This window comes from Doryrhamphus excisus, linkage group LG16, assembly GCF_037039965.1.
Source record: "Doryrhamphus excisus strain RoL-2023G ecotype Guam linkage group LG16, RoL_Dexc_Guam_v1.1, whole genome shotgun sequence".
Classification (NCBI taxonomy): domain Eukaryota; kingdom Metazoa; phylum Chordata; class Actinopteri; order Syngnathiformes; family Syngnathidae; genus Doryrhamphus; species Doryrhamphus excisus.
Window position 1 is genome coordinate 18,578,942 of NC_136372.1, and position 26,453 is coordinate 18,605,394.

The 26,453-nt window shown below is 46.1% G+C and overlaps 1 protein-coding gene across 4 annotated transcripts in view; it reads left to right on the forward strand.

Moving 5' to 3' along the window:
* cacna1ha (calcium channel, voltage-dependent, T type, alpha 1H subunit a) overlaps nt 1-26,453 on the forward strand; it is a 78,484-nt gene that overhangs the window by 37,445 nt on the left and 14,586 nt on the right. For 3 of the 4 annotated variants that reach the window (XM_078797195.1, XM_078797194.1, XM_078797196.1), the window contains 19 exons: nt 10,775-10,887; nt 10,975-11,108; nt 11,873-11,970; nt 14,574-14,733; nt 14,922-15,246; nt 15,995-16,087; nt 17,242-17,480; nt 17,570-18,213; nt 18,973-19,139; nt 19,726-19,920; nt 20,669-20,820; nt 21,611-21,796; nt 21,894-22,011; nt 23,274-23,429; nt 23,843-23,930; nt 23,992-24,269; nt 24,849-25,220; nt 25,940-26,043; nt 26,137-26,260. In XM_078797195.1, coding sequence (XP_078653321.1) covers nt 10,775-10,887; nt 10,975-11,108; nt 11,873-11,970; nt 14,574-14,733; nt 14,922-15,246; nt 15,995-16,087; nt 17,242-17,480; nt 17,570-18,213; nt 18,973-19,139; nt 19,726-19,920; nt 20,669-20,820; nt 21,611-21,796; nt 21,894-22,011; nt 23,274-23,429; nt 23,843-23,930; nt 23,992-24,269; nt 24,849-25,220; nt 25,940-26,043; nt 26,137-26,260 — 3,746 coding nt within the window. The remainder of the gene's footprint in view (nt 1-10,774; nt 10,888-10,974; nt 11,109-11,872; nt 11,971-14,573; nt 14,734-14,921; nt 15,247-15,994; nt 16,088-17,241; nt 17,481-17,569; nt 18,214-18,972; nt 19,140-19,725; nt 19,921-20,668; nt 20,821-21,610; nt 21,797-21,893; nt 22,012-23,273; nt 23,430-23,842; nt 23,931-23,991; nt 24,270-24,848; nt 25,221-25,939; nt 26,044-26,136; nt 26,261-26,453) is intronic. The other variant, XM_078797197.1, reaches the window with a different exon arrangement.

Sequence of the window (26,453 nt, forward strand, 5' to 3'; positions counted from 1 at the left end):
ACGTCCATCCGGCAACCGCTCCCGTGGGGTGGGAAGGGGGGGGGTATTGGGGGGCTCCCGCTGTGCTCCACAATGTCACAGCACATGATGGCATCCATTTCCTCAATGAAGCGCAGCTCCAACTTGGTAGTCACATGTAGTAATGGCTGGGAGTAGTACTGCAAGAGTATTGCAGTAGTATTGTGCCCAGTCTCCAAAACTACACTTGTCGAGTTCCAGTGTGCTTTTATCTCCACGGCCGTCCTGCACGCACCTCCAAATATTCCCTGACGTGAGGCGGCGTTCCTGTCCTGGAAAGCGGCGTGAAGACGGTTCTTGCAGTGTGGGCTTCCTGTGATGACAAGGTGTCACTACAGATGACTATCGGACTGCCGGCCTGGTGCGTCAGCTCGCAGCACGCAGCGACGCGTCGGAGACTGTCTGGTCCCGACAACCACCAGTGGCTACACAATCTGTTTCTATGGAAACCCCAACCTGGGACACGCTTCGTAAATCTTTAGATGACAGCTCTTCTGTAAAGATGAAACATGTAGCATTGATGGATCCTTCATTCTTCCCACCAAGGAGGCGTGTGTCCATTGGTGCATTCCTTTTCCTGTGTTTGTGTTAGAGAGACGCTTATTTGCGTTGCTGTTTTATCCGTGATTCAACGTTAAATTCCGCTGATTTTGAACGAGCGAGGACGGCGATGCCTTGGTCACGGGCCGTGTACGCTGGCGAGCGTGGGGACGCCGAGCGACCATCACTAATGAATGGATTGTCACTTCCTATTTGCCATCCTTAGAGCCTCACCTCGGTCTGCTCTCTTGGGAGGAAATCTAACGTTCCTCGTTTGGCTCCGATGATGAGAGGGAAGGAAGAAGGGATGCAGCATCCTGGACTTCTACGTAGCTCAATGATGGCATCCCATACTTGGTTACAGAGGGTTTCATACTCAACTACAAATATTCAGACATATACTTTATAGTGTACAGTCTGGTATCAGGTAACCTTTCTACTTCCTGTACAGTCCGCCTTTGTTTACTTAACGCCGTGGACAGGCCAGCAATGAGAGATCATTGCGTCATTCTTTACTACGTACTTCTTCACTGAGTCTGCAGTCTGTCCCTCTCATCCAAGGGTGTCCACAGTGCGGCCTGGGGGCCATTTGCAGCCCCCAACGGCCCGGCATAGCCTGGAAATTGAATTTAACAAGAAAATTAAAAATAATAAACATAAAGTCAAAGTATGAAGAGAAAAAAATGAGGAAAAATCTGAGCATTTTAGTAAAAAAGTTGAATTATGAAAGTGGAAAACGACATTGTAGAATACATGAATACATTTTGGGAAAATGAGGGTGTGGTAATCAAGTCATATTTCCAGGAAGAAAGCTAAGTAGTTGGAAAATTACAGCTATAAATTTACAATAAAAAAACAATTTATTAATTATTATTTATTTAAATTTATAATTTTTTATCTGTTATTATTTATTTATTTTTTTACAATGAGAGAATTTTATTTTAGGAGGATAAACTATAAATTGATCATTTCTTTAAATGCTTAATAGCAAAGCATTTTAGTTAAAACAATATTTTTAAAAATTAAAGAAAATATCTATTTTCATAAGAAACAAACAAAATAAAGTTCACATTTTTTAAAATGATGTCAGGGAAAAAGTTGTAATTCTGTGGATATGAGGGAAATATTAGGAGAATGTAGTCATAATATTGAAAAAAGCAAATTAAAGACTAAAACAGGCTAAAATATACAAAAATATTACAATTATATTCTACTAATATATCATGAGGCTGAGATGTATTTTTGTCTTGAATTATGTATAATTTCTGAGCATGTATGTATATTCATACTGTATGTGGCTAAACCTCTTATCATACCTGCATAGGGTATGTGGCTAATTCAAGATAATCCCTGATATGATATGATATGATATGATATGATATGATATGATGATATAATCGGCAGGATGGAGCCTTTGCACGACTTCACGTACGTAAGTCATCCTCACGTCTGGAACGAAGACGTCTCGGTCTGCGTTATCTTGCGTGCTTGATCACGGATGTCTTTGTCGGAATAGCAATCATCCGTCATCCCTTCCCAGTCCATACATGTCACCTTCAGAGCCGGCATGCTCTTTATTCCATTCAGATAATTCCGTGTAATTAATAGCAATTAGAGCACGGGCTGCCCATGCTAATCAACCCCTGCTGGTTTGGGGAGGAACCCACAGAGGACGGAGTGTTTGCGTGTGTGGCGCCATGTGCGGCGCCGTGTGTATGCGCTGCCAGTATGTGGTTTCTATGGTAACACAAGCTGAAAATATGTACAATTCAATCATCCCCGTTTGTGGATATCTGCTTTTCTCCGGCCCATATTTCAAACGCCCCGCCTCCTGCGTTCAACGCCGAGCTCGGTGGCGGCCAGGTGATTAGGAACAGGAAGTAGTCTCAGAAGCACATTAGCGCTAATCTGGCACATGTCAGATTTGGGCTGCCCCTGTGTGAGTGGGGGTTGGGGGGGGTGGAAATAAGTCAATAAGACTTTAGGAGAGGAAGGTGTTTGTGGGAGTCAAACCTTCAACAGCCTGCCGGCGTCAAACGTCTCAGATTTCTTCCTTACAATCTGGCTTGTCTTTTCTCGGGGCAGCTTTCATCGTTTCATGACTGACGCCATGCTTGGCTCGTTAAACCCGGGACCTTGGGAGGGGTCACATGGGGGGGTAGCATCAGCATTCAGTCTCAGGATGGTCGTATACCAGGATGATCCTATACCAGGATGATCCTATACCAGGATGATCCTATACCAGGATGATCATAGACCAGGATGATCATAGACCAGGATGATCATAGACCAGGATGATCCTATACCAGGATGATCCTATACCAGGATGATCCTATACCAGGATGATCCTAGACCAGGATGATCATAGACCAGGATGATCATAGACCAGGATGATCATAGACCAGGATGATCCTATACCAGGGTGATCCTATACCAGGATGATCCTATACCAGGATGATCCTAGACCAGGATGATCATAGACCAGGATGATCCTATACCAGGATGATGCTATACCAGGATGATCCTATACCAGGATGATCCTATACCAGGATGATCCTATACCAGGATGATCCTATACCAGGATGATCCTATACCAGGATGATGCTATACCAGGATGATCCTATACCAGGATGATCCTATACCAGGATGATGCTATACCAGGATGATCATAGACCAGGATGATCATAGACCAGGATGATCCTATACCAGGGTGATCCTATACCAGGATGATCATAGACCAGGATGATCATAGACCAGGATGATCCTATACCAGGATGATCCTATACCAGGATGATCCTATACCAGGGTGATCCTATACCAGGGTGATCCTATACCAGGTTGATCCTATACCAGGTTGATCCTATACCAGGATGATCCTATACCAGGGTGATCCTATACCAGGGTGATCCTATACCAGGGTGATCCTATACCAGGTTGATCCTATACCAGGTTGATCCTATACCAGGATGATCCTATACCAGGTTGATCCTATACCAGGATGATCCTATACCAGGTTGATCCTATACCAGGATGAATCCCCCCCCAAATACACACAGTTAAATCCACACGGTAATGCAAATGGCGGCTTTGCATGGATGGACATCAGCGTTGTGCCCCATCCCATCCCATCCCGACAGATTGCAACACGGGACTCGGGTAAAAAGACATTTCCCACAGCTGGTCCCGGTGGCGTGGAAAGGTGCTGTGTGTGATGGTTACGCTTGTTAAGTGTATGTCGCCGGGTCTGGGTCCAAACGTCCATATGGTGCCAGGCGGTGCAGGACATGTGAGCATATGGTCGCAGCCCAGAAACACGAGCATTAGACGTTGACCTTCTGCATGCTCTGCATGATAACCATATCCATAGTTGACATTCATGACATCATATCCATAGTTGGCATTCATGACATCATATCCATAGTTGACATTCATGACATCATATCCATAGTTGGCATTCATGACATCATATCCATAGTTGACATTCATGACATCATATCCATAGTTGACATTCATGACATCATATCCATAGTTGACATTCATGACATCATATCCATAGTTGACATTCATGACATCATATCCATAGTTGACATTCATGACATCATATCCATAGTTGACATTCATGACATCATATCCATAGTTGACATTCATGACATCATATCCATAGTTGACATTCATGACATCATATCCATAGTTGGCATTCATGACATCATATCCATAGTTGACATTCATGACATCATATCCATAGTTGGCATTCATGACATCATATCCATAGTTGACATTCATGACATCATATCCATAGTTGACATTCATGACATCATATCCATAGTTGACATTCATGACATCATATCCATAGTTGACATTCATGACATCATATCCATAGTTGACATTCATGACATCATATCCATAGTTGGCATTCATGACATCATATCCATAGTTGACATTCATGACATCATATCCATAGTTGGCATTCATGACATCATATCCATAGTTGACATTCATGACATCATATCCATAGTTGGCATTCATGACATCATATCCATAGTTGACATTCATGACATCATATCCATAGTTGACATTCATGACATCATATCCATAGTTGACATTCATGACATCATATCCATAGTTGACATTCATGATCTAACGGGCTACCAAGGATACAATGTAAGGATGCTAGTGTACAGAGAAGGAGGGGAAGGAGACAAATAGACGGGAAAGGGGAGGGGTGGCATCTTTTCCCACCCCATCCCTCGGCAATAGTGGGAGAGAAAATGATTTTGGAAGCGGAGGAGGGGAGGAACAGGGGAGGAACAGGGGAGGAACAGGGGAGGAACATTAAGGCAAGAGAATAAAAGGCAGGAAAATTCAAGCACTGTAGAAGGAAAAAAATGCCGCAAAACACTTCAAAAACTCTTCCTTCCTGTCCTCAACTCTCCTCTCTCTCCCTCTCTCGCTGTGCGTGGACATTTCGGACTGCGGCCGGTTGCTTAGCAACCACAATCCTGTGGAAAGTGTGTCAGACGGAGAGAGAACACAACACAATCAAAGTGCCCCCCCTAATCGCTATAATCAGTCACCATGTTTACGTCTGACAGTCTCCCTCGGCAGCCATGTTGTCACCATGACGATCCATCCTCATTTACACACGTGCTCGTGCTAATTACTGGGACGTCTTTAAGTCACCAGCACGTCTTGGGGTTACGTCGGGGGTGTCCAAACGTTTCCCACCGAGGGCCTCATGCTGAGCAATGGAAGGATGGATGGATATTTTGGAAACCAACACATAATAAATTATATGTTAAAATATGTCATGATTTTTTTAAAACTTGCTTTGTAATATTTTGACTTTATTTACATAATATTATAACTTTTCTCAGCAAATTATTATTTTATTATGTTTCCTATAAAATTATGACTTTAAGAAAATAGCATTTAATATTTCACTAAAATTATGTTTTCTGCATATTATGAGTTTAGTCATGTATTCTTTATTTGAAATTATTCTCTATTCCCTCCGTCTAATCTTCAACTTTATTACAACTTTATTGTTTTGTTTTGTTTCTCTTTTTCTTATATTGTTATTATTCTCATTTTGAATTTTTTTTTCATATTTCAACTCAGGTGATGTTATTTTGTATATGATGTTATTTTCATAAATTTATGACTTTCCTTGTTGGATTATAATAGTTTTTTCTTAATATTTTGACTTCATTCTTATAAAATTATAAAATATCTGCAGATTTTTTTTTGTGTTTCATTATGTTTTTAGAGTGTCCCATAGGCCCATCAAAAACCAGCCAGGGGCCACAGTTGGCCTTGGGGCCACACATTGGACACCCAGTCACAGGTCGACCCAACATATACTCCAGTACCATCTAGTGGTTCAAAAGGGAATTACTCCTCTCTTGACAATTCAATTAATACAAAAATAATTTGTAGCTCAGTTATCGACCATCAAAATGTGTTTTTGTGACGAGTCTAGCAACTTGGATTTATTTAAAAAAAAAACCTCCGACTGACCGAGTGCCGTATCAGCCATGAACGTCACTGCACGGCGCTCCCTGAACTAACCTTCTGGATCCAAATGAGCTGGTTGGACTCTGGTGCTTGTGTGTTGCTTTGTGTTGAGCCAACAGCTGAAGGTCGAGCTGAGTAGTATCTCAGGTATGTTCTCCAGTGCGTGTGCGTGTGCATGTATGTGCGTGTGTGTGTGTGTGCGTGTGTGCATGTGTTTGACAGTTGAAGTTTAAGGCCAGGCCCCACCAGATGCAGCTGCTCTATTTCGGGCTTCTTCACTCTTTCTGTCCTCCCTTTTATCCTCTTTGACACCTACGACACGCACACACACACACGCACACACGCACACGCACACATGTGATCATGTGATGGGACTTTTGCCACAGGACGCCGCATCTCACCTTGGGATGTCTTTTCCAGGTGTTCTGTGGTTTCATCTTCTGCCTAGCAACAAGAAAAAGCATTTTCAGTTTGTTCTGGGAGGAAACGCTGCACAATATTTGCCACTTTTGAGTGTGAAGAAAAGAAAGCCATTTGTGGTTGCTGATGTTCACCAGAACGTAGATTTTTATTTCCATAAATGATTAAAAGCGCAAAGAGAGCGAAACAAAAGCGCGCCAGAGGGACGAGTTTGCAGCAGAGAGAGAGAGGAGGGAAAGAAAGGGAATCCTGGTGTAAGTGCGTCACGCCCGCCTCGGCCTCCTCTCCTCTCCTCTCCTCTCCTCTGCTCTCCTCTCGGGGGTGTCGGCAGCGGGGGTGGGGAGGCGCGGGGGGGCAGATGAAAAGAGCCAGGGAGGTGACGAGGGAGAGAAGAGCGAGTTCAGGGACAGGCTGATTTATGAGGTTCTGTTTCTTGCCATCTTTGGAGATTTCTACTCTGAGATGAGCCGATCTGGAGCACACACACACACACATTACACAACACACAATATACACACAATACACACACAATACACACGACTCCTGTAGCAAAGCATGCTGGGGTTCTGTTGGTGAAATCCTGAAGTAGCAACGATCACAGCAAGTAGAGTCTCTGTTTTTGTGTTGACGTCTTCTCTCCTCCAGATGGTTGATGTCAACCAACCACAGTCCACATCTCACACACACACACACACACACACACACACAGTGGACTGGAAAGACTCCACGGACAGAGTGAGACATCACCACACAGAGAACAAGAGCAGAGTTGTTGACGTGCCGAAGAAAGACCAGGCGAGGAAGGGAAGGGAAGGGAAAAGAAGGGAAGGGAAGGGAAGGGAAGAGAAGGGAAGGGAAGGGAAGAGAAGGGAAGGGAAGGGAAGGGAAGAGAAGGGAAGGGAAAGGAAGGGAAGGGAAGTGAAAGGGAAGGGAAGGGAAGGGAAGGGAAAAGAAGGGAAGGGAAGTAAGGACGGCAGAGGGAGAACATCCCAGGCTCATTAGCGCCAGAAGGAGGACAAGCAACCTCACACGGTCCGACGCCAGCTGCTGCTTGTCGGATGAATCACCAACGTATTCCTCTGAGACGGAGCTTGTCAGAAAACGCTTGTGTTTTGATACGCGTCCCGGCTCATTTATTTCGCTAGTTCAAGCCCAAAAGCTTTTATTTACGTAACAATAATGGAACAATAATATGATATGTAATAACAATTCTCGTTGGCAATGCATCATACTCAAAGGTGTTTATAGTGTGATGGCCTTTTTGTGGAGCTAGAGAACCGAAATATTAGACACACCTAGGGTGGTTAGCATGTAGCATGTAGCATTTAGGCCAGACAGCCAGGAGGTGGGAAGACCTGGGTTGGAATCTCCGCTTGTGGAGTTTGCATGTTCTCCTCGTGTATGCGTGGCTTTTCTCCGAGTTCTGCGCCCGTTCCAAAAACATGCTAGCATGTTAGCTTCATTGGTCACTCCAAATTGTCCATAGGTATGAATGTGAGTGTGAATGGTTGTTTGTCTATATGTGCCCTGGGATTGGCTGGCCACCAGTCCAGGGTGGACCCCGCCTCTCCCCCAAGACAGCTGGGATAGGCTCCAGCATCCCCCACCCTGGTGAGGGTAAGCGGCATAGAGAGTGGACGAGTGGCCACACCTCCCAGTCGATTGCACTCCACTCTGATGGATCCCAGTAGGTCAACTAGGCTATTACATCTAATGCCATTGAGTCTGCTATCCGCTGATGGAAAGGGGGGGGGGGGTCACAGCCAGTGTGGGGGTGCATTGAAATAGATTACAGAGCAGGCTGACCCAAGGCAAGAGGTGAAAGGCCGCCATGGAGAGGAGAGGTCGATAACGGAACGAGCGACGAGGGTTAAAGGTGGAAGTCGAGTAAAGGAGAGAGGAGGGAGAATCTCGTTCATCTTGTTTTCTTGTTAAGACCTGTGGACTCGTTAAGACCTGTGGACTAGTTAAGGCCTGTTAACTAGTTAAGACCTGTGGACTAGTTAAGACCTGTTGACTAGTTAAGGCCTGTGGACTCATTAAGACCTGTGGACTCGTTAAGGCCTGTTGACTAGTTAAGGCCTGTGGACTAGTTAAAACCTGTGGACTCGTTAAGGCCTGTTGACTAGTTAAGGCCTGTGGACTCATTAAGACCTGTGGACTAGTTAAGGCCTGTTGACTAGTTAAGGCCTGTGGACTAGTTAAGACCTGTGGACTAGTTAAGGCCTGTTGACTAGTTAAGGCCTGTGGACTTGTTAAGACCTGTTGACTCGTTAAGGCCTGTTGACTAGTTAAGGCCTGTTGACTAGTTAAGACCTGTGGACTAGTTAAGGCCTGTTGACTAGTTAAGGCCTGTGGACTTGTTAAGACCTGTTGACTCGTTAAGGCCTGTTGACTTGTTAAGGCCTGTGGACTTGTTAAGACCTGTTGACTCGTTAAGGCCTGTTGACTTGTTAAGGCCTGTGGACTAGTTAAGACCTGTGGACTCGTTAAGGCCTGTGGACTAGTTAAGGCCTGTGGACTTGTTAAGACCTGACCTTGTTAAGATCACAATCAATCGCATTATTTGTGATTTTGAATCCATGATGTATGAAATATTGTCCAAATGATTGAGTTCTGTGAATACATTTCTGCCAGCCGTAATAAAAACGTTGCGTTATGATTGTGCTAATGTATAGCATAATGTATAGCATAATGTATAGCATCTAATGTATAGCATAATGTATAGCATAATGTATAGCATCTAATGTATAGCATAATGTATAGCATAATGTATAGCATCTAATGTATAGCATAATGTATAGCATAATGTATAGCATCTAATGTATAGCATAATGTATAGCATAATGTATAGCATAATGTATAGCATAATGTATAGCATCTAATGTATAGCATAATGTATAGCATAATGTATAGCATAATGTATAGCATCTAATGTATAGCATCTAATGTATAGCATAATGTATAGCATAATGTATAGCATCTAATGTATAGCATCTAATGTATAGCATCTAATGTATAGCATAATGTATAGCATAATGTATAGCATAATGTATAGCATAATGTATAGCATAATGTATAGCATCTAATGTATAGCATCTAATGTATAGCATAATGTATAGCATAATGTATAGCATCTAATGTATAGCATAATGTATAGCATAATGTATAGCATCTAATGTATAGCATAATGTATAGCATAATGTATAGCATCTAATGTATAGCATCTAATGTATAGCATAATGTATAGCATAATGTATAGCATAATGTATAGCATAATGTATAGCATCTAATGTATAGCATAATGTATAGCATAATGTATAGCATAATGTATAGCATAATGTATAGCATAATGTATAGCATCTAACGTATAGCATAATGTATAGCATAATGTATAGCATCTAATGTATAGCATAATGTATAGCATAATGTATAGCATCTAATGTATAGCATAATGTATAGCATAATGTATAGCATAATGTATAGCATAATGTATAGCATAATGTATAGCATCTAATGTATAGCATAATGTATAGCATAATGTATAGCATCTAATGTATAGCATAATGTATAGCATAATGTATAGCATCTAATGTATAGCATAATGTATAGCATCTAATGTATAGCATAATGTATAGCATAATGTATAGCATCTAATGTATTGATTACGTTTCATTGTACCACAAGGCTCGGCAGGGTGCGCATGTGTGCGTGCACGTGTTTACACTTAGCCAATGCAAGTGTTATCTCAGTTGCTGAAGGTGGGAGACTTTGGTCTGTCGGATGCCAGCCGCTGTGGTTGGGCGTCGCTACGTTGGAGAAGATCTCCCTGAACGTCGGGTTGGCGACTTGAGGGCCTTGATTCCAGTCCCAGACGGTGCGGGGCGGGCTGAACCGGGCAGGTTCCATCTGTGGCGTTGGTCCTGTCCGGAGAAGTCCAGCTCCTAGACCTGGTTGTTGTCGCTGTGGTCATGTTCCGTTTGCTTTTACTTTCCCCATCAAACATCTCCGTGAAGGCTCTGCATCTTGTGTGTAGTTTTTCCCTGAGGAGGAAAGCGGGGGGGTTTGAGGTCACTCCATCCATTGAAGGGCTCACCTTGCTCAGAAGTCGGGCGAGAAGTGTGGTATTGCACCCCCGGGGTACCGAGGCTTTCCACAGGAAGTTGAGATGTGTCCTGGCTGACCAGTCCAGGGTGGATCTCCACAGCTTACTACGGTGACGGTGTTGAGACTAGAAGGTAGACCATTGTTCCCCAGCTTTGAACCTTAACTGCTTCCTGTACGTGGTTCGAGCACGTGTCCATGCTGGTGATCCTCCTCAACTGCGTCACCCTGGGGATGTTCCAGCCGTGTGAGGACGTCAACTGCCTGTCGGAGTGGTGTCGCATTCTCCAGGTTAGTGGAAGACGATTCATCTCATCTGCTCCACTAATCCATTCCATTCATTCATCAAATGTCGTGTTCTTCCTGGTTTCTGCTCAGGTTTTGGATGACTGTATATTTGCCTTCTTTGCGGTGGAAATGATCATCAAGATGGTGGCCCTGGGGATTTTTGGCAGCAACTGTTACCTTGGCGACAAGTGGAACCAGCTGGACTTTGTCATCGTCATGGCGGGGTTTGTATCCCACAATCTCTGTTTTTAAACTGTCCACTGTAAATACCGGATCAGGCCTCGTCTCCATGCCGGGCGAAACGTGCACACAGGCGTGGAAATCCTGTAGGCAGGCGTGTACAAAATGCGGCCTGGGGGCCATTGGATGCCCTTCCTCAGGAAGGAAGGCCATTGTGGCCTGCGTCCTGATTTGCTTTAGATTGTCAATCAATCTCCTTCATGCCATTTCCTGTTGTGGTTAATGGTCACTAGCAAACTAGTTCACCAGGAAATATGACTGCATAAGCAATATGTTTTAACAAGGATACAAAAACGCTGCAGCCGAACGGTCCGAAGAGTAAATTACGTGTCAGTCACTGATAATTTCTTGTATCCAACCCAGTTGATCATAAAATAAACAGCCAGCACAGTCATACAGAACGGCGGTTTCTTGCTAAGTACAGAACTCCTTTTGGTGCCATGGATGCCAACAGAGTGAGCTAAGGACATTCTATCAAGTACCACAAGTGAATAAACAAGTACTGCAGGCCTGGGGCGCCTTGAGACATGCATCTCTTGTCAGGGGAAGATCAACACAAGCAAAACTCAAGGACATAAAACACAACGTGTTAAGGATGACATATGTTGTGTCATATCGGTAATTATCTTCATAAACTACTCGTGGATAAAAGGATTAGCATCTTAGCAAGAGCAACTCTCATGAAATCTCATTAGACTCTGAAGGTGTATCTTTGTGTCTATTAAAAAAAAAACCTGTCCCTCTTTAGGGTGTTGGAGTACTCTCTGGATGGACAGAATGCCAGTTTCTCGGCCATCCGTACTGTTCGAGTCCTCAGGCCTTTGCGGGCCATCAACAGAGTACCAAGTAAGTATGTTTGAACTTTGCATGGCTTCATTTGCATCATTAGCAGCATAAAGAGCATACCACTTCCACACTGAATGGGAGGAGAAGTCAGTGACTGTCAAACAGAATATTAATTAGTCATTAATAATTAATGATTAATTTTCCCCCAGGGAAATTAGTATCTCCACTGCTCCATGTGTAGCACTGTGTAAAGTAAATAAATGGATGGATGGATTTAGATTTTGGACTAATAATACACCACAGTCATCCAGGAAATGTAAATTCTAAAAGATGAATTTGTGACGGTCGAACCGCCATATGGTGAAGGACGACTATAGACGGATAGAAACGACAGATGAAAAGGTTAAATGAACATTTAATGTTTCCTTTTACCTTGATGGAAGAGGAGACTGTTGCCAAAGACGCAATGTGGTAGCGAGAGCAACACACACCACCTTGGTGTTTTGCTGTTTCTCTGCTTTTCTTTGATTGCGGCTGCAAAAAAAAAGAATCCAAAACGGAGCCCAAAAAGCTGCAAGTGCCAGCATTTGATAAAGAAGGTGAGAAACGCTGTTGAATTCTACAAATGTCTGTGTTGATCTGGCTGCCATGTTGTCTTTGGCACCATCTTCAGTCAAGTTACTTGAAATGTTTTTCATTTATTTATTTATCCCTTTCATATTGTCGAAGCACCAAACATGTTTTGAGACTAAAATGTTGGGAAAGACAGCGATGGACTTGACTTCTGGTTGGTTTCCCTCAGCAAGCTCACGGGCTGCATGAAGGACACGTTGTCATCCAAATACATTAAGATAATGAATACATAAATAAATCCTCTAAAACGCTACTGGAGGGGTTGAATGTGTTGATACGTGGCGTTTCATTTACTGTATACGTGCGTACTCGCTAGGTGAGCCCTTTGAGAGCTGCTGATAACCCAAACCTCGCCATAAAGCTTGGCGGATGGTGTGTTTGTTTGTAGCTATCAGTATCATCTATCAGCCTCACGCTCGTGGACCAACGTGTTACCTGCAGCCTTATCACTAAGCCAACAGTGGCCTGGGGGGGCCAATCTTTCCAGCAGGCACAGACAATACGAAGTCCAATTTACTGGAGACGATTGGAGCGCGCTTGGTGTGGCCGCCTGAAGGAAGAGGAGGCTAGCTGTGGATCTTTGCTTGGGGGGAATAGCCAAGGTCAGAGGGGCTGGAGATGCACCCCCCCACCCCCCCAAAAAGACCCAAGGCTTGTTTCCTCCATGGTGCATGCAAGCAGAGACGCCCTGCAGATGTTCACCACCTCGCCGTGTACGTTTCACAGTCCGTGTCGTTGTTCCTCCTACAAGTATTTAACCCCTCGGCCGCCCCTCACGTGCACGCAGCGTCTCTGTTTGTCAGCAAGCATTGAGCTGCCACTCTGTCTCTGTTGCCTTTGCCTAAGTGGATAACGACTCCCTATTGTTAGACGGATGCTCATGTGTTTCCCTCTGGAGCTTGGTTACACTCAGCAGGGCACGCTGTGTTCGGAATGTTTATCAGGCTTCCGCTGATTCCCTCCCTGGCATGCGCCCTGGATGTACGTGCACGTACACATTCCCGTCCCGATGTCAGAACGTATTCTTTGTTGGACGGGTTTCCTGCTTTACAAAAATAATTATTCACAAATGTGATTTATACTGTAATATTTACATTTCATCAGCCGTTTATTGCTTCCAGACGCGTCCGTCATAAGTACCTTTCTGCCAAGTAGTGTAGTAGTAATAGTAGTAAATAGTAGTAATTCATATTTGTACTAAAAGTGAATAAAAGCTGGAGGACCATCTAAACTATTAAAAAGAAACTAAAACCCATCCATCCATTTTCTATGCCGCTTATCCTCACTAGGGTGGGGGTATGCTGGAGCCTATCCCAGCTGACTTTGGGATAGAGGCGGGGTCCACCCTGGACTGGTGGCCAGCCAATCCCAGGGCACATATAGACAAACAACCATAACAACCAAAAGCCACGCATGCACAGAAAGAACATGCAGACTCCACACAGAGAATCAAACCCAGGTCTTATATACTAACCACTTGTCCACCGTGCAGCCAGAAACTAAATCCCATCACCGAGGTTAGCATTGGAACGACACACTTCCGATTCATCTCCAATTGTTGGGATCTGACACCCAATCTGCCCACCCCCAACATGAATGGTTGCCCCACTCTGCCCCCCCCCAAGTCCTGACCAAGTCCTGATCATGCACGAGGAGGGCGGCTGATGTAGTGAGAACATCATGGACGTCTCGGTACCAGCGATGATGGTAAGCACATGTGACAAGTGGAGATGGATGTTGAGCACATGCGGTTAGGTAACAGCCGCCACGGGGAGCGTGTGAGTACGAGGCCCTGAGGACGGAATGATGTCAAACTGTCACTTCCAGGATTGTCATCGCTGGGAATCGTTTTGGCTGAAGGCACCAAGCGGGGGGTCAGGCTGGCTGGATCGATACGTGTCGTAAAGCTGTGTACTTGCAGTCATTTGGGGCACATAAGCCGCAGTTTTATCCGTGGTGCATTCAGGTTCACATGCTAAGCACGCGTCTTAGAGTGGGGTATTGACGTTTAGTTTTTTTTCCCTTTTTAGGTATGAGGATTTTGGTGACACTCCTACTGGACACCCTTCCTATGCTGGGAAACGTCCTCCTTCTCTGCTTCTTTGTCTTTTTCATCTTCGGGATTGTGGGAGTCCAGCTGTGGGCGGGGCTTCTGAGAAACCGCTGCTTTCTAGGGGAGGACATCAGAAAGTAAGTCCTAAAGTCCTAAAGTCCTAAAGACACTTGATCTTTAGATTGGGTGAAGGTCCAATGGCCATCGCTAAGCAGATGAAGTATTTAGTATTAGCATCACTATTAGCATCACATAGCTTATTAATGGCTATTGATGGCTATTATTAAACCTCCATTGGGTGTCCGTCCATTGTATTTGTCTCCAGGATCTACAACTTGTCCATCAGTCCGTACTACATGTCGGAGGACGGTGAGGACAGCCCCTTCATCTGCTCGGCAGCTCGTGAGAACGGGATGTTGCGATGTCACAACGTCCCGCCCTCCACCGAGGCCAAGACCGAGTGCTCGTTGCCAGCACCTCAGCAAAGTTGGCCCGTCCCCGCAGCCGCCCCTGCGGTGGGAGGGGCCGGCGGTAACGGATGTGTTAATTGGAACCAGTACTACAATGAGTGTCGCCCCGGGGAGCTCAACCCTCACAAAGGAGCTGTCAATTTCGACAACATCGGATATGCGTGGATTGCTATTTTCCAGGTAAGCAAGACCAAAGAGCACGGATTCGTTCACATCAAAGGATCTGTCAGGATGCAACCAGGAGGTTCGTTCGAACGCCTCGTCAGCGTGCTTTTAGCAAAAACTTAGATTATCATTCACTATTTCTAATCATGGAATTATATCATGTATTGTTTATAGTGCTTCTCCTAACGAGGGCCGTGGGCCTGCTGGAGCCTATCCTATTTTGGGATGAACAATTGACTGACATGGATCCAAAGTGAGGAGAGAGGCGGCCGATTTGTGCCGAAATGAGATGCTGGTTCGCCACGTCTCCTCGTTTATTCAGTCAGAATCAGTAAAATAAAAAACCTGAATAAAACTAAAAAAATCAAAATCAAAATTGTACGTCTGCCTCGGGGTGCCGTGTTAAACGTACCACCTTGGCTACTGTCCTGGTAGGCTACTTTTTTTTGGTAAACCGTGTACCCTTCGGTCCTCTATTAGCATTGCTAACAGCTATTAGCTATTAGCAATGTGCATACAATTAATATTTAGCAATTTCTACAATCATGACCCACTTGGCCGGCATTCATTTTGGGTTACATCCCACCATGAAGACGGGGGCCGGTTTCTCTCCAGGACCACCAATGCAACAGACAGAAGGACTTTCCAATTAATACTAATTGCATAATTTAGGTATGACAGTGCAACTTTTAACCAAAGTTTTTAAACCTCTCTCTCTCTCTCTCTCTCTCTCTCTCTCTCTCTCGCTCTCTCGCTCAACCAGGTCATCACACTGGAAGGATGGGTGGATATCATGTACTATGTCATGGATGCTCATTCATTCTACAATTTTATATATTTTATACTGCTCATCATTGTAAGTAACTACCCTTGTTTCCTTTCACCAACGTGCCCACAAATGCTATAGGTTAGAGGTCGTAGGTTAGAGGTCATAGGTTACAGGCGAGAGGTCAGAAAAAATGATGTTATTGGACACCTATACCCATTTCTTCCAACCGTTCCTAAATATTTCATTCGTTGAGTTGCAGTTAAAGGCCGTGACATCCGGGGCCCCCAACCCGGTGGTTGGTGACAGAGCCTTTAGTCTTTTGTGCTGTAAACAAACATTGAAGTCAACACTGTTGCTAATGCTATTCCTCTGGGCTCCGTGTAGCTGTGCTGTGTTGGGTATGAATTCTGCGCTAATTTGCATATATTCATATATATTATTATGTTGCTATGAGAAGAGATGCTCGTGTACTTGCGTGCGTCTGTTGCAAACCCCAAATAACCTTTCTAGACGGCGCTGCCAGCACAGCCCGCTCCTGCTGTAGCATGTCGGCTGCCACGCCGTGTAATTCAGCCCTTATCGTGCTTTTGTGTAGGTTCTCAAAAATCCCAGCTTAAGCTATATTTTGCCGTGCTCCACGAGCCGACTTCCTGTCGTTTGATGTAAAAGTGCTTATTATGCATTTGGGGGATAGAGGGGCAGAAATTGGGGAGCGGAATGCGGCGGTTTTAAGGACACGGGGGTGGAGCTATGATGAATTAGAGGGAATAAGAGAATCAGAGAAAACAGATGACGACGTATCCAAGGATTCAAACCCGGTCCTGACATGATGGTTCCAACAGCAAGATGTGTTTTATTGGTATCATCCTCTAGCTAAATAGCTTGTATCATAATTAAACGGGGCTCTTATAAGACCTTTATGACACCTTTATGACCTTGAAGGTTGGTAATGGTAACGCTAACATCATGCTAACAACACGCTAACAAGGTGACTGATGTCTTACAGCTTCCACAGAAGGTCAGTGGGTGGTCCAAGTGGGAGGCGGGCCTAACACACAATAAATGAATCAAATGATATACGTAACATGTAGTAATACTAATATATTTATAACAATGATATTATAATATAATCATTGACTTAGTACTTGAACGATGAGTAAATATCATTTCCTCAGCACGTTGCCAACATCTGAAGGCCCATCTTAAGGGCCTGCTTCTTCTTGCCCTTGCGCCCCCCCCAGGTGGGCTCTTTCTTCATGATCAACTTGTGCCTGGTGGTCATCGCCACCCAGTTCTCAGAGACCAAGCAACGTGAGAACGCCCTCATGAGGGAGCAGCGTGCCCGCTACATGTCCAACGATTCCACGCTGGCCAGCTACAGCGAGCCGGGCTCGTGCTACGAGGAGATGCTACGCTACATCAGCCATCTTTACCGCAAGTTCTCCCGCAGGCTGCAGAGGATGTACTCCGGATGGCACAGGTGGCAAATTTTCTAAGCATCAATAAAAGTCGGTGAACTGTGCGTCAGCGACGCCATTTTGGAACATTTCTGTGTTGTTCTCTCCCCAGTAAACGTCGTAAAAAAGTGAACCCCAACGGCGGCGGTGCAGGAAGTAACGGCGGAGGTAACGGACACGGCCACGGCTCCAGCAGAGGCCCGGGTAGCGCTTTGTGGTTGAGACCGATCCACAACCTCTTGCAACATCATCAGCACCACCACTGCAAGCTCACCAACGGGGGCCAGCACGCCATCGCCGTGACCAGCACGGAGCACTTGGACGGCGGTGGCGGCGGAGGAGGAGGCGTGGAACTGGAGATGAAGTCGCTTCCTGTGGCCAAAAGAAGTCCGAATGGGAGTAGCGGCCAGTCAGCTGTCACCCAAGGCATGGGGGTCACCCAAGGCATGGGGGTCACCCAAGGCATGGGGGTCACCCAAGGCATGGGGGTCACCCAAGGCATGGGGGTCACCCAAGGCATGGGGGTCACCCAAGGCATGGGGGTCACCCAAGGCATGGGGGCCCTGCTCCGGAGACTGAACGGGGGGATGAACTACCCCACCATCCTGCCGTCGTTCGTGTGCAGCTACAGCAGCAAGACGCCGCCGCCTCACTCTCAGCAGGGGGGCGGCAGTCCAGATCAGCATCCGCCACACCACCCGATGTCGGAGCACAGCGACAAATTGAACAAGCTGTACCAGCTCGTAGGACAGCACAGTAAGAAAACACAATTTGTAGTACTTTTACAATTTCTATCACAAGTCAGAGGCAGACATCTTTAATTCCATCGTTTCCCGTCCTTGCTCCGCGTCGGTGACGTATACCTTGATGAAAGGACCAAAACCCACCCCAGACTGCTAACGCACGTCGTAAGTGATGATGAAGGAGTCTAATTGAAGGATGAAGGAACAAAGGGCATCAGATGAACGACTCCCCGATGAAGACAGTTTAAAAAGTAAAAGAACTAATCATACACATCGTTATCAGCAGACGTCAGACGGTGGTCTGCAGCTCCAGACAGCAATTTCCTTCCCGAAGCGTCCAGCGATGGTTGTCACGCTCCGGCTGTGAGACCCCGGCTGGCTGGAAGTGTATTTATTCATCACCGCGGCCACCTTAGCGCTGTACTTTGGCACTGTGACTGCTGCGTGTATTCATCCAGGATGCTACGTGCTAGGAATGGTTTGGAGACACTGGCCGTGGTACTGAAGCTGGGAACGACAGATACAAGCACGCAGCCGTGATTATGCTATCATGATCTGACCGTGCTGCAAACACAGCTTCAATCACGTGGACCATACAAAGGGACATTCATATTCATGTAACATAGACACGTACAGTACAGTACAGTACATAGTACATACAGTACATAGAGTACACAGTACATAATAATTAGACAACTGTTCCGAGTACCAGAGGAGCAATAGGAGGCGTCGTCATACAAGGTCTGACCCTTTCCCATCATGCCCCTGGCAGGTCACCAGAGTGTGCTGTACCAGCTGGCGGGCGTGGTGCCCAGTCCTCTGCTCCTGGAACTGCTGAGCTGCCCTCTCTGTGCCCGCAGCCTGGAGACCTTGGAGCTGGACTTGGGCGATCTGGAGGGCGGCAAGGGAGACGCAGATGGACTGCATGACTTCCCCCAGGTCACTGTGGATGGCAAACACAAGGGGGGGGGCGAATGTGACTTAGATATGGATTTTAGTGACCAGATTCACAGTTGAAAAAAGAACGGGTGGTCTTCTAGACCCTATGGACCAATGTAAACAGCAGCGTGAAGAAAGTGGCTTAGATTTGATTCAAACGTTTATATTGTTTATATGAAGCAGAATCCAAATCGCACTAAAATATAACTCAAAAGCAAAAACAAGAAAATTTGCATTCATTTTATTAGAATAAAGTCAAAATATTCAGAGACAAAAGTTGCAATCTAACGAAGAAGTGTCATAACTTTATGTGAATAACGTATCATGCTATCATCATACTATGAGGAATCATATCATTTTGGTGAAATATTAAAATGAAAAGACTATTTTTAAAAAGTAGTAATATTATGAGAAACAAAGAAAACAAGTAATAACGTACCCTGATCTAAGAAATATGATATATTTTGTATTGCGTCTTAAAGATGTCAGTGATTGTTAGCCATTGTTAGCCGGCCTCCATTTGGGTGGCTAAGCTAACATAGCGCCTGTGTGCTTTGGTGCCCCCATTTGCCCGTGTCCTTTTTAGGGGGTGGACCTGAGATGCGGGCGAGGCCGTGGCAGGCGGCGAGGGGGTGTGGAGTACAAGACCGGGGCACTTCAGGCATGGACGAAGTTTCGTGAAAAACTGAAGAGGATAGTGGAGAGTAAATACTTCAACAGAGGCATCATGATCGCCATCCTGGTCAACACTCTCAGCATGGGCATAGAGTACCACGAGCAGGTGAGATGGGCAGAAGAAATACATACTTCATGAGATTGTTGTTATGTCAGTTTACCAAAATTCAATCTGCCAATAAGAAATAAAGTCTGTGTCCAGTCGCCCGTTCTGGTCATAGAAAGCAGGCGTTGCGTAAGAGTTCCTCCCGGTTGGGGATTTACCCACCGGCCTTTTACGAGCGTACACTCGTGTGCTGAGGTGAGAACAGGTGAAGGAAACGTTGCAGACCAGACGTGATGTTTGTGGGTGCAAAGACGGAGACATGAGACCTAAACAAAGAGCGAGGCAGGCGGATGCTCGCTGGAAATATAAAAGTAAAACATTTGCAAAGGATCATATTGATGAGTTTATATGTGGAATATAACCCACACAGAATACTAACAAGGGAGTACTTCAGTAAGTACACAGAAGTCCGTGTTTGTGCGTCACTTCCCGGATGCCTTTTTCCACAAAACATCTGAATTGGGCGTCTTACTCTTAAGTTAAGTTAAGTGGAACAGATCAGCGCTGATAGGTCACAGCTTTCGGCTCCGTTTGATGGATTGGACCCGACTTGGCGCTCTGGACCTGAACCCAGATTCCTGGACCCGCTGTGATTGATAATAGCTGGATTTAGGTTACACACTCCAAAGGGCTTCCCACCTTCGGAGCAATCGAGTGGAACCATCAGCCGACTTCTTCTGTTGGGATTTGGGATTTGACTTGTTCCGCCTCAGTCCCTAACCTGAAATGGATGTTCTCATCCGTGCAGCCGGAGGAGCTGACCGATGTGCTGGAGATCAGCAACATCGTCTTCACCAGCATGTTCGTTTTGGAGATGGGCTTCATGCTGCTGGCTTTCGGCCTGTTTGGGTACATCAGGAACCCGTACAACATCTTTGACAGCATCATCGTCATAATCAGGTAATCAGCATCCTGACCCAATACTTTGGACGCCAAGGTCACCGCTGCAACAATTCTCTTAAGCTAGTCGGCCATTAGCGCCCCTGAGCCGCCATGTCCGTCGTTATTTGGAGACACCTTCATCATGCATCAGTCCAGAAGTGTTCCATGATGCGTAAAAGGACCTACAAATCGTTGTTGCTCATGTAATCTAATCTAATGTAATCTAATGTAATCTAATGTAATGTAATCTAATGTAATCTAATGTAATCTAATGTAATGTAATCTAATGTAATGTAATCTAATGTAATGTAATCTAATGTAATGTAATGTAATCTAATGTAATGTAATCTGATGTAATGTAATCTAATGTAATGTAATCTAATGTAATGTAATGTAATGTAATCTAATGTAATCTAATGCTCAATGCAATGCTTATGGATGTGGACTAAATGTAGAGAACTGCTAATCACGTTAACAACTGTAATTCCTTTCCGGGAAGTGATTGAGACCGGAATGATGAGCCACTTACACCATATGGGCAAAAGTATTGGGACACATTGGACCCTTTTCACACCCTTCCAGATTAGAAATCCTACTGAGAAGATGCTAATATTTATTATTCATCTGTCCTGGTGGAGCAAGAGGGTCTGGGGCCCAGTCAGGGTCTTCCACCCCAGATTCAACCAAACCTGACTTGATGGACCTTGCTTCGTGCACCAGGAGACTGGAACAGAAGCAAGACCCAGCTATCGTTTCCAGACAGGAACCAGACTTTAATGTTTGTTTGGGTTGAATGTCCGTTCCTCAGCGTGTGGGAGATCATCGGTCAAGCTGATGGCGGCTTGTCCGTGCTGCGTACGTTCCGTCTTCTTCGGGTTCTGAAGTTGGTGCGCTTCCTTCCCGCGCTGCGGAGACAGCTTGTGGTACTGATGAAGACGATGGACAACGTGGCCACCTTCTGCATGCTTCTGATGCTTTTCATCTTCACGTTCAGGTGTGCCTTCATGGAAGGATAGTCCAAAGCTTTCTCCACTTGCCGACGTAACGTATTTAACGTAATTAACGTATTATTCTGCTCTCCATCGCCACAGCATACTGGGCATGCATCTCTTCGGGTGTAAGTTCAGTATTCAGACGGATAATGGAGACACCATTTCTGACCGCAAGAACTTTGACACTCTTCTGTGGGCCATCGTCACCGTATTTCAGGTGAGTAGATGAATAACCAAGAAGTGAATTTAGGGTATAAGGAAATATACCCTACATTACACGATATATACCCTGTATGAAGATGGCTCGGGCATCTGGTCCCGATGCCTCCTGGACACCACGACCTTGTCCTTCCAGTCACCATCCAAAGCTCATGACCGTAGTTGAGGAACATGGGCTGATAAATCAAGAGCTTTGCCTTTCGGCTCAGCTCCGTCTTCACCACAGGGGCTGACGTCACCGCAGACGCCGGTTGACTGCTGTCTAATATAGCACCCCAATATCAAGATCACATCATGCTAGTAGCATGCTACTTGCAGACGCATGGTCTCCACCAATGGGACTAGAAGTGGCAGAAGCAGCCAAGCTATGAAATAAAAGTGTGACTCAAGGGTTGCATCATCTTCCTGGGAAGGCAGACGGGTTGCTACATCTGTCTTGGATTGGATGTGCTTCACGCTGGAGCCGCAGAGTTTGGATACAGCATCTCCACAGCTCGGCTTCCAAACATTCTCCATGCCGGTTCTGTATCTGGAACCATTTAAGGTGCTTTGAGCGCCGTGACATTTTTAAAGCGCTCGTTACAAAGAAAGGCCGTAACTCATTTTGCATCCCGCTGAAGCCAAGATGTGCTCCACGGCCATCCAAAATCCAAATGCCAAACTTCCATGTTGGAGCTCCGACCTTCCGTGCCAGGCTTCCCCGCCAAACAGCGCTCATTAGTCCAACGATGTCAAATAAACGCTTCTCCTGCAGCCCGCTTCCATTCTATTTTCTAACCTGTGTGGGGATGCAGCTGGCGTGCTGCGGCAAAAAGTAGACTTGCTGAAGATGGCGGATGGCGGATGGCGGATGGCGGATGGCGGATGGCGGATGATACACGCACACACGCTAACATAAACACACAAGCCGATGCGTCCGAGCTAGCATCCCGGTGAAATGCCTCCCTGCCACGGGCTTTGAGTGGGCAGGGAGCTTTCATGCCGCATCACCAACGCTGTCCTACTTTGGAACGCTTTCATCTCTGCCATTGCTTTGCAAGCTAGCGCACAATTACACACACACACTCACACACACACACACACACACACACACACACACACACACACTTAGACCTTGCTTGTCATCTTATAGTAATCCCTTGTGGAAGAAGTGGAAGTACTGCATGACGGCGAGCAAAGTGGCCCGCTAGCGTTCTCCACAGGCACCACGGAAAAGTTGCGACTTCATGTGGGAATATTTGTGCTGTGTTCAACGTGCAGATTCTAACCCAGGAGGACTGGAACGTGGTCTTGTACAACGGCATGGCGTCCACCTCCCCGTGGGCGGCGCTCTACTTTGTGGCCCTGATGACCTTCGGAAACTACGTGCTCTTCAACTTGCTGGTGGCCATCTTGGTGGAGGGCTTCCAGGCTGAGGTGAGAACAGGAAATGCTTTTTATACGTGGAATAGCGAGGTTCATTGTTGTTGATTGGACACTAAGAACGTCAAGAACGTGTATTCATCAAGTCCAGCACAGAAGATGTTTACAGCAGTCAGCACTTGGTTTCCACTCCCATTTTTGGACTTTTTAAAAGATAAAACCAAAGGCTAAACTATTTTAAGCTTGATTGTCACGAGCAAACAGTGGTAGTTGAAGAGAGAAGGGGAGCGTGGTGGAGATGAATCCAATTATTACAAGAGTTCTTCGCCATTTGTCCTTCTCCAATCCCGATGTTGCTATTTGTTGTTATTCCTTAATGGTTGGGTAATACCAAAGTAATAGTACCTGTGATGTACTCGTACTGGGCAAACATGCTAATTAGCTAATTAGTTTGGATTGTGTGCTAGGGTGACGCAAATCGTTCTGAGTCAGACGATGAGAAGAAGTCGGACAACTTCGAGGAGGACGACAAGGTGGAACAGCTCCGAGACAGCGGTAGGTGAACGCTTGACCGATGACGGCGCATCGAATATGACGTCCGCCATCCCTCCCACAGAGCTGAAGATGTACACCCTGATGATGACGGCCAACGGTCACGTCGACCCTCGTGCTTCCATGGCTCCTCCCATAATCATGCGGACGGCAGCCACACCCATGCCCACGCCCAAGAGCTCCCTGGGCCCGGAGTCCTACCTGGGGGACGAGGTCGTGGCCAGGGAGGGGGCGCTGCATGATGGAGATGTTGGACTTTCCGAGGCAGGGACCGTTCTTGTGGATTCTCGCCGTGGGAGCTCCGCCTCCATGGATGCGTTAGCGTGTGACCAGCGATCTCTGGTAAGCGCCAAAGTGACCACTCCTTAGCATCGAACGTGTGCAAAGTAGGATTCCTTATTTCTAAATGGATAGAGCATAGGAAACGACCTTTACGACCTTCTAAATCAGAGTCCTCTAGACATAATCTAGCAGCCCTATAGTTTACCCAACATGGCAGACATATTGACAGCAAATACGCGTGCTTGTGTGTTGCTATGAATCTATTCTCGAGGGGAGCAGAGTGAATGGCGGACAGGAAGTGACATCGGGGGTTCAGAGTTGAGTTTTGGGGGCGGGACTATTGTTTGTTGTTCCAGCGACCAGGTCTGGTGCTTGTGTGTCTCACCAAATATTACAATAACATTAGTGACACCTAGTGGCTCGTCAGCCTGTACTTTATTTTATTGATATGTTTTGACCAACACGAAACAGCAGGCGTTATTAATATATTTTTCAAAACCATGGCGGAGTGAAGCCGTAAAATTAAAATGGTGCCGTGGCGAGGAACGACTAGGATTCATATCGTTTTTGTCAACCTGTAAGTTGATGAAATATTATGAACGTGGTGGTCGGCCACGCCTTATATGCTTTTTACTCCAGAGCTATTCCAGTCCCGGCCGCCGTTCCCCCCTCCCTCCCCGTGGATCCAGCTCGTGGGGAAGCCGGCGCTCCAGCTGGAATAGTCTGAGCCGAGCACCGAGCCTGAAAAGACGAGACACCACCGGCGAAAGGGAGAGCCTGCTGTCCGGGGAGCGAGGCGAGGACGAGGACGGCGAGGACGACAGACGGGACGGCGGAGGTTACGACAACAGACTCCGACCGGGATCCTTGGAGCTGCTGCAGGCATCCACCCTCTGCCCCTCCCTCATGGTTCAACACGGTGACTGCAATGGGCGGAGCTTGACCTACGAGGCCAACGTGAACGCTGACTCCAAGGATGATTCCCTACCCGAAGACGACATGGATGACGACGTAAGTCACCGGGAGTTCCTACTTTAAAGTGGAACTCCCGTCACTTCCTGTTTGCTCCATTATATGCATCCCATGCAGGGTCGTCTGGGGGCAAAGGTCAGAGGTCACACTCCTCCGTGGTGGTGGATGACCTCTGTGTGGACAGGTGGATCTTTTTATCGCCTCCAATTGATTTGCATAAGCTGTAAAATCCCTCCCGCTGGCACTGACCCCCCCCCCCCCCCCCCTTCATGCACATGGCGGCGTGCACGTTGCTAGCGTATGCATCAATTAGCCAGGGATGTCCTTGCTAAATGTTTGTGGCTATCTGAGCAGCAGGTTCTGTCACTTAGCCAGTTGGAGTACAACGCCGGAGTGGCGCTTTGCCAAAATAAAAGACCTTTTAATTAGAATCCTAAGGCACGGAACCTCTGTACCGTTTTATTTTGAAAATCTGAAACCGGAATTAGCTTCCTGGAAGTTTCTAGTTTACAGCTTTTCATGGTCTAATCAGCTCCAAAACCGTCTTGGGTTTTAGCTCACGCAGCTAACAAGTAACAAAGCTGGGATAGGCTCCAGCATATACGCTCATGAGGTCAAGCGGCATAGAAAACCAGCAAATGAGTCCAAGTGGAGTGGACTGTTGATGGAGTCTGTGCTAGATCGCTATGGAAACAGGAAACAGGAAACAGGAAGAGGATCCTTTGCTATGCTGACCTGCGGCGTCTGACCCCCTGCAGAGTTCTGTTTGCTACGTGATCAAGAAGGAGCTGTGCAGCATGAAGCCTCGCTGGTGCAAGGAGCACGAAGACTGGACCTTGTACCTGTTCTCTCCAGGCAACCCGTAAGTTTGACACCTTTTTTTCCGTGCCATTCCTTTATTGGAAAAGTGAGGATGCGGAGACGTCGTTCATGGATCGCCTTTGCTTGCTGGCAGATTCCGCGTGTGGTGCCAAAGTGTCAGCTCCCACAAAATGTTCGACCACGTGGTCTTGGTTTTCATCTTCCTCAACTGCATCACCATCGCTCTGGAAAGACCCAATATCCAACCCAACAGCACGGTAATCCACACACGGATTCCACATGGATACAATCTGTTCCTCAAATATTCCTTACCTTCCGACATGCTAATAACAGGGAATCTTCCTAAAGCGGACGTTCCCACTCCCACATTAGACCCCATGAGGTCACATTCATGGACTTCCAAGCCAATGTTTTGCATATTCATAATCCCTTTTATAGCCGTTAATTGGT